This window comes from Ranitomeya variabilis, chromosome 7, assembly GCF_051348905.1.
Source record: "Ranitomeya variabilis isolate aRanVar5 chromosome 7, aRanVar5.hap1, whole genome shotgun sequence".
Classification (NCBI taxonomy): Eukaryota; Metazoa; Chordata; class Amphibia; order Anura; family Dendrobatidae; genus Ranitomeya; species Ranitomeya variabilis.
The window spans coordinates 110076963-110093307 of record NC_135238.1 but is presented as its reverse complement, the minus strand read 5'-3'; the positions used below and the strand labels follow the sequence as shown (position 1 = coordinate 110093307).

The window sequence follows — 16345 nt, the reverse complement described above, 5'->3', positions numbered from 1 at the left end:
AGAATATTTATGATGGTATGCAGGTAAACAGCTATGACACAGCAGGTTAGTAGCAGACAGAGCTGGATAAGCAGTAAGCACATGTACAGACCGTGGAAGTCCAAGTATGTCAGGTCCAGAGACCTGGAGACCAGGCCAGGCCTCCTAGCAGGGAACAGTCCAGCAGCAGAGACGAGTGCAGAGCAGATCCAGGGAAACAAGTCTTACGATGAAGAGATGTAGATCCGGAGACAGATGGGGTAACCCAAGGTAACGAAGAAACCAGCAAGATAGCAGTTCTTCCAGCTTGATCACAAGTCCAGGAACAAGATACTCAAGCAATGAGTAATATACAGAGCTCCCTTATATACACCACAGACAGGAAAAGGGAAAGTCTGACAGGAAACAAGATGGCCCCCGTGAGGCCAGTGACTCCATCTTAAGTAAGGGCAAAAGTAACCGAACTGAGGGCAACAGCAGACAGGAACAGATGTACAGTCCAAATCCTTACATTACTCCCTTCTTAAAAGACGTCCTCTGGACGATCTTAAGTCTGGCTTATTGGGGTATCTGCTGTGAAACAGTCTGATCAGATGGGGAGCATGGATGTTCTCCAGAGGTTCCCAAGAATTTTCTTCAACCGAGTATCCCTGCCATTTCACCAGATACTGAAGATGTCTCCTATGAATCCGTGAATCCAAGATTTTCTCCACAACGAATTCCTCTTGCCCGTCAATTAGGACTGGATCAGGAGGAGCAGGGGTGCGTCCGGGAAAAGAATTAGGCACTGCTGGTTTAAGCAGGGAAACATGGAAAACAAGATGAATCTTTAAAGAGTTAAGCAACTTGAGTCGACAGGCTACAGGATTCACAATACCGCTGATCTTATATGGGCCAACATATTTTTGCCCCAGCTTGGAAGTCGGAATTCTGAGTTTTAAGTTTTTTGTTGAGAGCCAGACCATGTCTCCTACCTTGTATGTTGGTGCTAACTTACGGAATCTGTCTGCTGCCTTCTTGAATCTTTCCTGTGCTGAGACTAAGGTGTTTTTCAGAATGTCCAAATTTTGTTGTAAAGATGCAATGCGGTCAGCAACCGCAGGCACAGACATGTCTATGGGTAGTCGAGGGAGAATACTGGGATGATATCCCTTGTTAGCAAAGAACGGAGATAATTTGGTGGAAGCATTCTGAGAGTTGTACGTGAACTCGGCCAACAGAAGTAGACTCACCCAATCGTCTTGTAGTTGACACACGTAGCAACGCAGATACTGCTCCAAGGTTTGATTGGTCCGCTCTGTTTGGCCATTAGACTGTGGATGAAAGGCAGATGATAATTTTACTTTGATGTCCAGAGCAGCACAGAAGCTTTGCCAGAACCGTGAGGTGAATTGAACTCCACGATCAGATATTACTTCATCCGGAGTTCCGTGTAAACGAAAAACATTTTGCACAACAAGATCCGCTGTTTGCTTAGCTGTTGGGACACCAGCACAGGGAATAAAATGAGCAGCTTTAGTCAACCGATCAACTACTACAAGAATCGTGGTTTTTCCCTGTGACAAAGGCAACTCCACAATAAAATCCATTGAAATAGACCCCCAGGGACGAGATGGAACAGGCAGAGGTTGCAACAGTCCTTTAGGTGAAGAACGAGGGACTTTTGACCTGGCACATACCTCACACGATGACACGTACCGAAGAACATCTTTCCGAAAAGTCGGCCACCAGAAAAAACGAGACAGAAATTCCTGAATCTTCTGAACTCCCCTATGACCGGCAAACTTAGAGTCATGCATTAATTTCAACACACTCAGTTTTACTGTTTCTGGGATATACAGACGCTGTCTTTGAAACCAAAGTCCATTCTTGAAAGTCAGATTTACCTGAGTGGGTGGTTGACTCAGAAGCGAATCCGCAGCATAAGCCTCCTTAATCTCAGTTAGAAGATCCTGATTTTGCAAGACGCTTACAAAGTTTTTCTCAGAAAGAATGGTCCTTGAAGACGAAGCCGAAGTTGCTTCATCTGAATGAATCCTGGATAGTACATCAGCCTTCTTATTACGAGAGCCCGGCCTATAGGAAATGACAAAATCAAATTGATTAGGAAAAAGATTCCATCGAGCCTGTTAGGTTTCAGACATCTTGCCGACCTCATGAATTCGAGATTCCGATGATCCGTGAGTATAACAATCTGTTGGGATGCTCCTTGTAACAGATGTCTCCATTCCTTAAATGCGGTTATGATGGCTAACAGTTCCTTGTTGCCAACGTCGTAATTCCTTTCTGCGGGTGACAATTTTTGCGAGAGAAAGGCACACGGATGTAAGAGATCTTTCTCACCTGTTCTTTGCGAGAGTATGGCCCCCTACAGCACAGTCCGAGGCATCCACTTCCACTATGAAGGCTTTGTCTGGATCAGGGTGGACAAGAATGGGAGCTGTCGTAAATTTAGATTTCAACGTAGAAAATGCTGTTTGAGCTTGGGGAGACCAATGGTGTCTTCTTCTGGGTTAACTGAGTGATGGGTGCAACAATCGCTGAAAATGTTTTAATAAAGTGTCTGTAAAAATTGGCGAATCCGATGAATCGCTGTACTTCCTTCACTGACTTGGGAGTTGGCCACTCCTGAATGGCTTGTGTCTTGCTTGCGTCCATGCTGAGACCCTGGGGAGAAATAACAAATCCCAAGAATTGAATTTCTGTTTTGTGAAACTCACATTTCTCCAGTTTGATGCCGTAGACGATCCAAAACCATTCTCACGTGTCGCTGATGGTCCTCGATATTGCTGGAAAAAATCAAAATGTCATCCAAATAAATCACAACAAAAATATCGAGTATATCCCTGAAAACATAATTCGCCAAGTGCTGGAATGTAGCCGGTGCGTTACGGAGACCGAAAGACATAACGAGGTACTCGAAATGTCCATAACGTGACCGAAAAGCTGTTTTCCACTCATCGCCAGGACGAATCCGTACAAGATTGTATGCTCCACGAAGATCCAATTTTGTGAAGATTTTGGCATGTCGCACTCTCTCAAGTAGTTCGGGAATTAGTGGGAGTGGATAAGAGTTCCTGATTGTAACTTTGTTGAGCTCCCGGTAGTCAATGCATGGTCGGAGTGAGCCATCTTTTTTTTTGACAAAGAAGATTGGAGCACCTGCTGGGGAGGAAGATGGTCGTATAAACCCCTTAGCTAGGTTTTCATCTATGTACTCCTTGAGAGCTTTTAATTCTGGCCCAGACAATGGATAAATACTCCCAAAAAGAATCGTGGCACCAGGCAATAATTCCACGGGGCAGTCATATGGCCGATGTAGCGGTAATTTATCCGCATTTTTTTTGTCACACACATCACTAAAGTCCCGATACTCTACCGGCAATGTCGAGTCGACCGTGACTGCTGTCTTCACTGGAGCCAGCTCTCCAGACAACGCTGATTCATTTGGAAACTGTAATTCCTTTGTTGTCCAATTGATAGTCGGATTTCGCAGCCGCAACCAGGGCAAACCTAAAATAATAGGAAAATTAGGAGAAGAAATCAACAAAAAGGACATATTTTCAGAATGATCCGCGCCCATACGGATCTTTAATGGGACTGTTTAGAGTTTCACAGGCCCAGATATTAGTGGAGACCCGTCCACGGTCTCCATAAACACCAGAGAGTCTCTTTTTTGTGAGCGTATGCCATGTTTTTCAGCAAAGGAGATGTCCATGAGATTGCTGCAAGCTCCAGAGTCTATCATGGCGGAGCAGGTGATCCAGCAAGAACACACCCAAATTTTGATGGAAACACAGCAGAGCGAATCCCTCCTCGCAGTGGTAGAACTTACAGAAAGTAAGGCTATGTCCACAGGTGATGATGTTACCGATGAATCATCAGGAAAATCAAAGTTTTCAGCAGATATTTCCTGTCTGTGCGGAAGAGAACACACTGAAGATACATCCGAAAAGTCAAGTTCAGTTACCGCAGCTGCGGACTTGCGATTTTTCCCAGGGCACTCTGAAATATAGTGACCCGATTTACCGCAGTAAAAACATAGATTCTCCTTGAAACGATATTCCTTACGTGCATCGATGGGTTTCCTCCGTACTGCGTCAACCTGCATAGGTTCCAGCTCTGTCTGAGATGAAGTCTTAGTCAGCGCCTCCTTGGTGGGGGATGGAAAAGGCATAAAGTTATTACGATTAGCATCGGCCCATTTTTCTTGATGACGTTCGGTGAGACGAATATCAAACCGAATACAATGATGTATAAAGTCAGCCAAGTTAGTAGGCGATTCACCTTGAGCTAGTTCATCTTTGATGGAAGCAGATAAACCTCTCCTGAACACTGCATATTTCGCTGAATCGCACCATGTATTATTCAGCACCCATTTCCGAAACTCCATTGCGTATTCCACAACAGGACGCTTCCCTTGACGTAGTGTCAGTAGTGCGGTTTCAGCTGTGATACTCCGATTAGGGTCATCAAACATTTGACACATTGCTGCAGTAAAGTCTTTCAGGGAATTCAAGCACACATCATTAGTCTCAATCAGAGGATTAGCCCAGGCTAACGCTTTGTTTGTTAGCAACATAATTATAGTCAGCACTTTATCCCGATCAGTTGCAAACTGGGCCGCACGTGCAGAGAAATACAGCTGACATTGATTCAAAAAACCCCGAAATTTCTCTCTTTCACCACCAAACCTGAATGGTGGGAGTTTAGGAAAAGCCGGACCAGGAGCTGGGATTGGAGCAGATACCATGGTTGCAGCTGCAGTCTCCACATTTGAAAGTCGAGACGCTAAGGCCTGAATAGACGTATCGGCCGCATTCGCATTATGATTAGTTTGCGATTCTAATGTCCCCAGTTTTGTTTTTATAGCCTGCAGCTCCCCATGAAGTCCAGAGACAAAAGAGCAAAGTTTTTTCATTCGCACCTCCATAGAATCTGACCCAGAGATCTCCATTTTTTGGGCTTGAGTATTCTGTTATAAACTTAGTGCTAAGTGCAGTGGAGATCAGCATCATGGGTCAGAAAAGAGGCCGAGAGACAACAGGTTAAGAGTTCAAGAATATTTATGATGGTATGCATTTAAACAGCTATGACACAGCAGGTTAGTAGCAGACAGAGCTGGATAAGCAGTAAGCACATGTACAGACCGTGGAAGTCCAAGTATGTCAGGTCCAGAGACCTGGAGACCAGGCCAGGCCTCCTAGCAGGGAACAGTCCAGCAGCAGAGACGAGTGCAGAGCAGATCCAGGGAAACAAGTCTTACGATGAAGAGATGTAGATCCGGAGACAGATGGGGTAACCCAAGGTAATGAAGAAACCAGCAAGATAGCAGTTCTTACAGCTTGATCACAAGTCCAGGAACAAGATACTCAAGCAATGAGTAATATACAGAGCTCCCTTATATACACCACAGACAGGAACAGGGAAAGTCTGACAGGAAACAAGATGGCCCCCGTGAGGCCAGTGACTCCATCTTAAGTAAGGGCAAAAGTAACCGAACTGAGGGCAACAGCAGACAGGAACAGATGTACAGTCCAAATCCTTACAACCGCCTAGTAATCTGTCCTATCCTTTCCTATTTAGCTAGAGTGGCCTCTTTTGCTAAATCCTGTTTTCTACCTGTGTGTGTCTATTCTTCTCCTACTCACAGTCATTATTCGTGGGGGGGCTGCCTATCCTTTGGGGGTCTGCTCTGAGGCAAGGTAGCATTCCTATTTCCATCTATAGGGGTATTTAGTCCTCCGGCTGTGTCGAGGTGTCTAGGGTATGTTAGGCACACCCCACGGCTACTTCTAGTTGCGGTGTTAGTTCAGGATTGCGGTCAGTACAGGTTCCACCGACTCCAGAGAAAGTTTCATGCGGCTCCGTCACCAGATCATAACAGCCGCGTAGTATATTGCCCAGCAACGTAATATATTGCCCAGCCGCGTAGTATATTGCCCAGCCACGTAGCATATTGCCCAGCCGCGTAGTGTCTTGGCCAGCCGCGTAGTATCTTGGCCAGCCGCGTAGTATCTTGGCCAGCCGCGTAGTATATTGACCGTGACGTCATGTCAGGTCCTTCTCGCGCAGGCCCTGTGATGACGTCGCGGTCACATGAGCGTGACGTCATGGCAGGTCCTTCTCGCTCAGAGGCCATGACCAATGAATATCCGTGACAGACAGACGGAAGTGACCCTTAGACAATTATGTAGATATATATAATATCTCTCTCTCTCTCTATATATATATATACACTAGATGGTGGCCCGATTCTAATGCATCGGGTATTCTAGAATATGTATGTATGTATGTACGTACGTACGTACGTACGTATGTATATAGCAGCCACATAATATATAGCACAGGCCATGTAGTATACAGGAGGCATGTAGTATATAGCAGACAAATAGTAAGTGGCCTGTGCTATATACTATGTGGTTGCTATATACATACATACATATTCTAGAATACCTGATGCGTTAATACAGGTCACACAATATATAACACAGCCCACGTGGTATATCACACTGCCCATGTAGTATATAGCAGCCACGCAGTATATCACACTGCCCATGTAGTATATAGCACAGCCCACGTAGTATATACACTGCCCATGTAGTATATAGCACAGCCCACGCAGTATATCACACAGCCCACGTAGTATATCACACTGCCCATGTAGTATATAACACAGCCCCCGCAGTATATCACACAGCCCACGCAGTATATCACACAGCCCACGCAGTATATAACACTGGCCACGTAGTATATAGCACAGCCCCCACAGTGTATCACACAGCCCACTCAGTATTTAGCTGTGTGGGCACCATATCCCTGTTAAAAAAAAATGAAAATAAAAAATAGTGATGTACTCACCCACCGGGATCCACCGAAGCTCCGCCGAGCCGCATGTGGCTGCCGCCATCTTCAGTTGCCAGGATGCATTGCAAAACTACCCAGAAGACTTAGCGGTCCCGCGAGACCGCTAAGTCTTCTGGGTAATTTCGCAATGCATCTCTGGGAACGGAAGATGGCGGCAGCCACGTGCGGCTCGGCGGACTACGGAGGGTGAGAATAGCAGGTTTTTTTTACTATTTTTAACATTACATTTTTTTTACTATAGATGCTGCATAGGCAGCATCAATAGTAAAACGTTGGGGACACACAGGGTTAATAGCAGCGGTAACTGAGTGCGTTACCCGCGGCATAACGCGGTCTGTTTCTGCTGCCATTAACCCTGTGTGAGCGCTGTGCCCGTCGCTGATTGGTCATGTCCGTTTTGCCACGACCAATCAGCGACTTGGATTTTCATGACAGACAGAGGCCGCGACCAATGAATATCCGAGACAGACAGACAGACGGAAGTGACCCTTAGACAATTATATAGTAGATATATGTATATGTGTGCGTGTGTGTGTGTGTATATTCATACACACACACTACAGACCAAAAGTTTGGACACACCTTCTCATTCAAAGATTTTTCTGTTTTTTTCATGACGATGAAAATTGTACATTCACACTGAAGGCATCAAAACTATGAATTAACACATGTGGAATTATATACGTAAAGCGTGAAACAACTGAAAATATGTCTTATAATCTAGGTTCTTCAAAGTAGCCACCTTTTGCTTTGATTTTCAAAGTAGCCACCTTTTGCTTTGATTAATGCTTTGCACACTCTTGGCATTCTTTTGATGAGCTTGTGTATAGATGGGACCCCAAAAGACATTTTGTCTAGAAAATTGTATAGCCACTCCCACCCATTAGCAAAAGCCTTTTCTGCCTCTATCGTCAATAAAGTTGAACTTTCTTCTGTATTGGACCTATGGTTTACTTTATATAGTGCTAGCAGTACCTTCCTTATGTTTATTGTTGCTGACCTTTCTTTGGTAAAACTTGCTTGAGCCGAGGATATCAACTTCAGCATTATGGTGGCCAACCAGTAAGCCATTATTTGGGATAGCAGTTTGATGTTGAGATTAAAGGGGTTGTCCACTACTTTCAATTAATCCCCCAATGTATCCCCCCGGGGCCCTTAATGAATTTTGTAAATACCTTCTGTTGCTATTTTAGCCTGTGAAGCGGCGCTATGCCGGCGGCTGATTCCGGGTCACGTGACCCCCAGGCTGCAACCGCCGCTAATATCCGCCAACGTCACGTCAATTTCCTGAGTCTGGAAATTGTGACGTCATCCACAGGAGTGACCAAGCCTCCACAGACAGCGGTCACTCATCAAGAGTGACTGGGCTGTGGGCGGTGCTGGGGTCTGTGCGCAGCTGTCCTGTGTCTGTGTGGGCCTGTCCTGTGTGTGTATATGTATGTATATACAGTCATGGCCAAAAGTATTGACACTTCTGCAATTCTGTCAGATAATACTCAGTTTCTTCCTGAAAATGATTGCAAACACAAATTCCTTGTTATTATGATCTGCACTAAAATTTGTCTTAAGTGAAAAAACACAAAAAGATTTGTCCTAAAGCCAAATTGGATATAATTCCACACCAAACATAAAAAAGGGGGTGGACAAAAGTATTGGCACTGTTCGAAAAATCATGTGATGCTTCTCTAATTTGTGTAATTAGCAGCACCTGTAACTTACCTGTGGCACCTAACAGGTGTTGGCAATAACTAAATCACACTTGCAGCCAGTTGACATGGATTAAAGTTGACTCAACCTCTGTCCTGTGTCCTTGTGTGTACCACATTGAGCATGGAGAAAAGAAAGAAGACCAAAGAACTGTCTGAGGACTTGAGAAACCAAATTGTGAGGAAGCATGAGCAATCTCAAGGCTACAAGTCCATCTCCAAAGACCTGAAAGTTCCTGTGTTTACCGTGCGCAGTGTCATCAAGAAGTTTAAAGCCCATGGCACTGTGGATAACCTCCCTAGATGTGGACGGAAAAGAAAAATTGACAAGAGATTTCAACGCAAGATGGTGCGGATGTTGGATAAAGAACCTCGACTAACATCCAAACAAGTTCAAGCTGCCCTGCAGTACGAGGGTACAACAGTGTCAACCCGTACTATCCGTCGGCGTCTGAATGAAAAGGACTGTGTGGTAGGAGACCCAGGAAGACCCCACTTCTTACACCGAGAAAAGAAAAAAGCCAGGCTGGAGTTTGCCAAAACTTACCTGAAAAAGCCTAAAACATTTTGGAAGAATGTTCTCTGGTTAGATAAGACAAAAGTAGAGCTTTTTGGGCAAAGGCATCAACATAGAGTTTACAGGAGAAAAAAAGAGGCATTCAAAGAAAAGAACACGGTCCCTACAGTCAAACATGGCGGAGGTTCCCTGATGTTTTGGGGTTGCTTTGCTGCCTCTGGCACTGGACTGCTTGACCGTGTGCATGGCTTTATGAAGTCTGAAGACTACCAACAAATTTTGCAGCATAATGTAGGGCCCAGTATGAGAAAGCTGGGTCTCCCTCAGAGGTCATGGGTCTTCCAGCAGGACAATGACCCAAAACACACTTCAAAAAGCACTAGAAAATGGTTTGAGAGACAGCACTGGAGACTTCTAAGGTGGCCAGCAATGAGTCTAAACCTGAATCCCATAGAACACATGTGGAGATCTAAAAATGGCAGTTTGGAGAAGGCACCCTTCAAATATCAGGGACCTGGAGCAGTTTGCCAAAGAAGAATGGTCTAAAATTCCAGCAGAGCATTGTAGGAAACTCATTGATGGTTACCGGAAGCGGTTGGTCGCAGTTATTTTGGCTAAAGGTTGTGCAACCAAGTATTAGGCTGAGGGTGCCAATACTTTTGTCTGGCCCATTTTTGGAGTTTTGTGTGAAATGATCAATGTTTTGCTTTTTGCTTCATTCTCTTTTGTGTTTTTTCATTTAAGACAAATTAAATGAAGATTATAATACCAAAGAATTTGTGTTTGCAATCATTTTCAGGAAGAAACTGAGTATTATCTGACAGAATTGCAGGGGTGTGAATACTTTTGGCCATGACTGTAAAAACAATATATAATATTATATATATATACACACACACACACACACACACACACAGTACAGACCAAAAGTTTGGACGGACCTTCTCAGTTAAAGAATTTTCTGTATTTTCATGACTATGAAAATTGTACATTCACACTAAAGGCATCAAAACTATGAATTAACACATGTGGAATTATATACTTAACAAAAAAAGTGTGAAACAACTGACATTATGTCTTATATTCTAGGTTCTTCAAAGTAGCCACCTTTTGCTTTGATGACTGCTTTGCACACTCTTGGCATTCTCTTGATGAGCTTCAAGAGGTAGTCACCTGAAATGGTCTTCCAACAATCTTGAAGGAGTTCCCAGAGATGCTTAGCACTTGTTTGCCCTTTTTCCTTCACTCTGCGGTCCAGCTCACCCCAAACTATCTCGATTGGGTTCAGGTCTTGTGACTGTGGAGGCCAGGTCATCTGGCGTAGCACCCCATCACTCTCCTTCTTGGTCAAATAGCCCTTATTAGTCAAATGTTGCGCGCATCACCAGGTCCCGCCTCCCTATGCCAATGGAATATCCGGAACTGTTCTCAGTGGCACACAGTGTAACGCACTGCGGTCACCTGTAAGAGCACTTCCGGATATCAGAAGGGAGAATAGGGACCCACGCGTGCGCAAAAGACGCAAAATGACGGTAATGGCTGGAGATAAAGGTCTATATAGACCTACAGCCATGGCAAGGGAGGAAGTGATGGTTGGATGGGGGAACTAATAATATACTCCTTACTTCATGGTCATCGTCGCAGCTTGCCGGTCTTCTGCGCATGCGCTGGTCCCCTCTCTTCTCTCCTCGGACACCCGGAAGTACTTACACAGGAGATTGCAGTGCTTTTCAGTGTGTGTCGCCGGGCGCAGGTCCAGACATTTCACCAGCATAGGGAGGTGGGACCATGAGACTGGCACAATATTGGACCAATGGGAGCAATCCTATCACTTAACATCTCTAGGTACCCTGGTGTATATATATATTTCCCCTACACCTGAGTACCTCCACGCCCCGGAAGAAGCTACATAGCGAAACGGCGCTCGTCGGGCGAGGGAGTTACTCCTGCAGCAGACAATCGTGCACACTACCATTGCGGCACAATCCAAGGTTACGTCTAATACAAGGTAACCTACATTGCTACTAAGCTTTTTATATTTATCTATATACCTGTATGTACTTTATAGACCTCCATACCTCTGTATTACTTTACACCATTTCTTCCTCGGATGATTTTTCTTTTAGCACACTGATTTCTTTTGTGCCACTAATATTGGTCAGCACTTCATTGGTGTGTATGTATGTATGTATGTATGTATGTATGTATGTATGTATGTATGTATGTATATATATATATATATATATATATATATATATATCACATATATGTATATATACACACACATATATACACACACAAATACACATATATACATACACACACATATACATATATATATATTATATATACACATATATATACATGTCTTAGGTTTTGAACTAGCATTTAATATTACCTTTGCTAAATTTAGGTAGGTTGAAACTGCTATACTAGCAGTCTCCACTTAGGTTAGTTTCACACTAGCGTTTACCTGATCTGCGGCAGGCTGCGGACTTCCTCCGTGAAGCCCCGCCCTCTACCGCACCTTTGCCGCTAGCTCCGCCTACTTCTGCATGCGGCCCGCATGCGACCTCCGTACCTATCTTTAACATTAGGTACGCAGGTGTTGCGGCTGTATGCGGATGCTGCCGCATGGGCCGTTTTGACGATGCGGCGACCAGCGTAGGACGCAGCCTGTAGCATTTTTTTTTTTCCGCATCGTCAAAACGACGCATGCGGCAGCATCCGCATACAGCCGCATGACCTGCGTACCTAATGTTAAAGATAGGTACGGAGGTCGCATGCAGAAGTAGGCGGAGCCAGCGGCAGAGGTGCGGCCGAGGGCGGGGCTTCACTGGGGAAGTCAGCAGCCTGCCGCAGATCAGGTAAACGCTAGTGTGAAACTAGCCTTAGGGAGTTACCACCGTTAATACTGTTTGATTTTTTTTTTTGCTCGTTTGGGACTTATGTACCCTTCATGTGAATTCAACTCTTCTCCTGCAGGATTACCCCCTTCAAATATTGGAGGCTTATACCCTGTCCTTTTAATTTTTTTATATTAAATGTTATTAATAAAGATAATTTTTATTGTAATCTTATTTTGAATCGCATTTCTTTTTTTGCATGGTGAATATCATGTGAAATACGTGGAATCCAAAACTTCTGAAATGATTAATCGCCTATACACTTAAGGACTATGAAAATAATAGGTAGTTAGCAACTGCCTGCCTGTCAGTTCTTAGTTCCATTAGATTGCTCAAACACACATGCAGGAGTTAGGTACTTCTGCCTGCTGAACAACAGAAGACATTTTTGGAGTAACCCAGGTCTCAGACTGCCATGAATTCATAGAATATGCAAGGAAGGGTAAAGGAAAAAAAAAAGGAAATTAAAAAAAAAGATAGGCACTCTAAAATGCTAAAATGTTAGTGCACTTTCAAACTCTGCATAAGGCTGTGTGCACACGTAGCATATTTTTCGCGGTTTTTCGCTATAAAAACGCGAAAAAAACGCTTACATTAAGCATCCTATGTAATAGAATGCATTCCGCATTTTTTGTGCACATGCTGCATTTTTTTCCTGAGCGGAATCGCATTCCAGAAAAAAACGCAGCATGTTCATTAAAATTGCGGAATCGCGGCCATTCTGCACCCATAGGAGTGCATTGATCTTCTTACTTCCCGCACGGGGCTGTGCACACCATGCGGAAAGCAAGCAGATCATGTGCGGTTGGTACCCAGGGTGGAGGAGAGGAGACTCTCCTCCACAGACTGGGCACCATATAATTGGTAAAAAATAAAGAATTAAAATAAAAAATAGTCCTATACTCACCGTCTGATGGCCCCCGAAGTGTTCCCGCCTCTCCGGTGCATGATCTCTCTTCCGTTCCTATAGATGATGTGGTTCAGGACCTGTGATGACGTCACTGTCTTGTGATTGGTCGCGTGACCGCTCATGTGACTCACGCGACCAATCACAAGACAGTGACGTCACCGCAGGCCCTTCACTGCACTCCAGCTATAGGAACGGACGCCGCTGAGCTCTGCAGGTGAGTATAACCATGTTTTTTGTTTTTTTTATTATTTTGAAACATTCGATCTTTTACTATAGATGCTGCATAGGCTGCATCTATAGTAAAAAGTTGGTCACACTTGTCAAACACTATGTTTGACAAGTGTGACCAACCTGTCAGTCAGTTTTCCAAGCGATGCTACAGATCGCTTGGAAAACTCTAGCATTCTGCAAGCTAATTATGCTTGCAAAACGCTAGTTTTCTGTGGGTATATGCATGCTAATTCTGCATGCGATATACCCGCGGCAGGAGGCGCAGAATTGCCGCGGAAATTTCCGCGGCAATTCTGCAAAGTGTGAACTTAGCCTAAATCAGGTAATTATAAGAAATTCTGCAGTACATCTGAGAGAGATTAGCTTCCTTCCCCCACCTACTAGTCATTTATAAACCCCATCCTGCATTATAGAGAGGTGACAGGGAGGAGCGAGGAAACAGGCAGAGGAAGACTTGCAAAGATTGAGAAGAGCTTTCTAGCAAGTCATTTACCTCCACCCCGTCCCGCTTCGAAGCTTGATTCATCACGCACCACAGCAATCAGTCACCTACCACCAAGCTCAGAGCAGATTCTACATTCAAGATAGGTGCTGCGCAGGAGGAAAACGGTGATAATGCAGTATACAAGTCATGTAATGGCTATACAGTCAAATTACATAAATGGTCAAATTATTAAAATATATGTTAACTTGCAGACATATAAAAAGATTTCTCCTTTTGGAGTCTTTGTAGACATAAATAACTTTCAAAGTATATGATGCATGACTTGAGAATGCTCACCTTTTTGCCAAGGTCATGTTTAATGACCTCCTGGATTAAGACATCAGCCAAGGTTTTAAAGTCCATGAGGAATTTTTTATTCTTCTCGTCTTCTTTTTTTTCTTCAATTAAGAGCTGAAAGAGGGCTTCTTCCTGCCGACATGCTCGAGCAATACCTGCAGCCTTCTCAGATACAGATAGCAACTCTTGGAGGATTTCAGACATCTTTTAGGCTATCCTTTACACTGCCAAATCAAGAAAAATTTAGTTTATCATTTTCTGGGGGAGAAAATGGCTAGAAGGTTGGAGGAGTGTTTAAACTAGGGATTGGGGGGGGGAGGGTATTCAATTTATAGGAAGGGAAGATAGGGCAGATAGAGACCTGGGCACAAATAAAGAAGTTGGGGGTGGCGGTGGCATGGGGGGGTGGGGTTAGAACAGTTAATAATTTAAGAAAGAATAGAGGTACAGAGAGGAACATCAAGTGCATGTATACTAATGCCAGAAGCCTTGCCAACAACATGGACGAATTAGAATTAATGTTGTTGGAGCATAATTATGACATGGTGGGGATATCTGAAACATGGCTGGATGAGAGCCATGACTGGGCTGTTAACTTGCAGGGCTATAGCCTTTTTAGAAATGACCGTACAGATAAGCGAGGGGGAGGGGTGAGTCTGTATGTAAAATCGCCCTTAAAACCCATCCGGCGTGACAATATAGGTGAATTTAATGAAAATGTAGAGTCTTTGTGGGTGGAGATAAGGGGAGGGGGAAAAAATAATAAATTACTGATAGGGGTTTATTATAAATCTCCAAAAATAATGGAAGCAATGGAGACTATCCTCGTAAAGCAAATAGATGAAGCTGCGACTCAAGGAGAAGTCATTATTATGGGGGACTTCAACTACCCTGAAATAGATTGGGGAACAGAAACCTGCAGTTCCAGCAAAGGTAATCAGTTTTTGACAACTATGAGAGACAATTACCTTTCACAACTGGTTCAGGACCCAACAAGGAGGGGGGCACTGCTAGACCTAATATTAACAAACAGGCCAGACCGCATATCAAATATAAGGGTTGGGGGTTACTTGGGGAATAGTGATCACAAAATAATAAGTTTTCGTGTATCCTTTAATAAGATGGGTAGTAGAGGGGTGACAAGGACACTAAACTTCAGGAGGGCAAATTTCCAACGGATGAGAGATGATCTTACTGCAATTAACTGGGACGATATCCTGAGACATCAAAATACACAAAGAAAATGGGAGACGTTTATTAGCATCCTGGATAGGACCTGTGCACAGTATATACCGTATGGGAATAAACATACTAGAAATAGGAGGAAACCAATATGGCTAAATAGAGCTGTAAGGGGCGCAATAAGTGACAAAAAGAAAGCATTTAGAGAATTAAAGGAAGTAGGTAGTGATGAGGCATTAAATAAATACAGAAAATTAAATAAATTCTGTAAAAAGCTAATCAAGGCAGCAAAAATTGAGACAGAGAGACTCATTGCCAGAGAGAGTAAAAATATTCCCAAAATATTCTTTAACTACATAAATAGTAAGAAACTAAACAATGAAAGTGTTGGCCCCCTTAAAAATAGTCTGGGGGAAATGGTGGATGAGGATGAGGAAAAAGCCAATATGCTAAATGACTTTTTTTCATCAGTATTTACACAAGAAAATTCCATGGCAGACAATATGATCAGCGATAACAAAAATTCTCCATTGAGTGTCACCTGCTTAACCCAGCAGGAAGTACAGCGGCGTCTAAAAATCACTAAAATTGACAAATCTCCGGGACCGGATGGGATACACCCCCGAGTACTACAGGAACTAAGTACAGTCATTGATATAGACCATTAATTTTAATCTTTTATGAGTCCATAATAACAGGGTCTGTACCACAGGACTGGCGTATAGCAAATGTGGTGCCAATATTCAAAGAGGGGACAAAAACTGAACTCGGAAATTATAGGCCAGTAAGCTTAACCTCTACTGTGGGTAAAATCCTGGAGGGCATTCTAAGGGATGCTATACTGGAGTATCTGAAGAGGAATAACCTCATGACCCAGTATCAGCACGGGTTTACTAGGGACCGTTCATGTCAGACCAATTTGATCAGCTTTTATGAAGAGGTAAGTTCCGGACTGGACCAAGGGAACCCAGTAGATGTAGTGTATATGGACTTTTCAAAAGCTTTTGATACTGTGCCACACAAAAGGTTGATGCATAAAATGAGAATAATGGGCATAAAAGAAAATATGTGTAAGTGGGTTGAGAGCTGGCTCAGGGATAGGAAACAAAGGGTGGTTATTAATGGAGCACACTCGGACTGGGTTGCAGTTACCAGTGGGTTACCACAGGGGTCAGTATTGGGCCCTCTTCTTTTTAACATATTTATTAATGACCTTGCAGGGGGCATTCAGAGTAGAATTTCAATATTTGCAGATGACACTAAACT

The 16345-nt window shown here is 43.7% G+C and overlaps 1 protein-coding gene across 12 annotated transcripts in view; it reads right to left on the bottom strand.

Annotated features, from left to right (window-relative positions):
• Positions 1 to 16345, bottom strand: part of INPP1 (inositol polyphosphate-1-phosphatase) — a 410629-nt gene that overhangs the window by 303693 nt on the left and 90591 nt on the right. For all 12 annotated transcript variants that reach the window (XR_013218272.1, XR_013218274.1, XR_013218273.1 and 9 more), the window contains one exon: positions 13898 to 14121. Coding sequence is in view for 9 of the 12 variants with exons in the window: in XM_077275654.1 (XP_077131769.1) it covers positions 13898 to 14101 (204 nt within the window). In the remaining 3 variants the exon portion in view is untranslated. The remainder of the gene's footprint in view (positions 1 to 13897; positions 14122 to 16345) is intronic.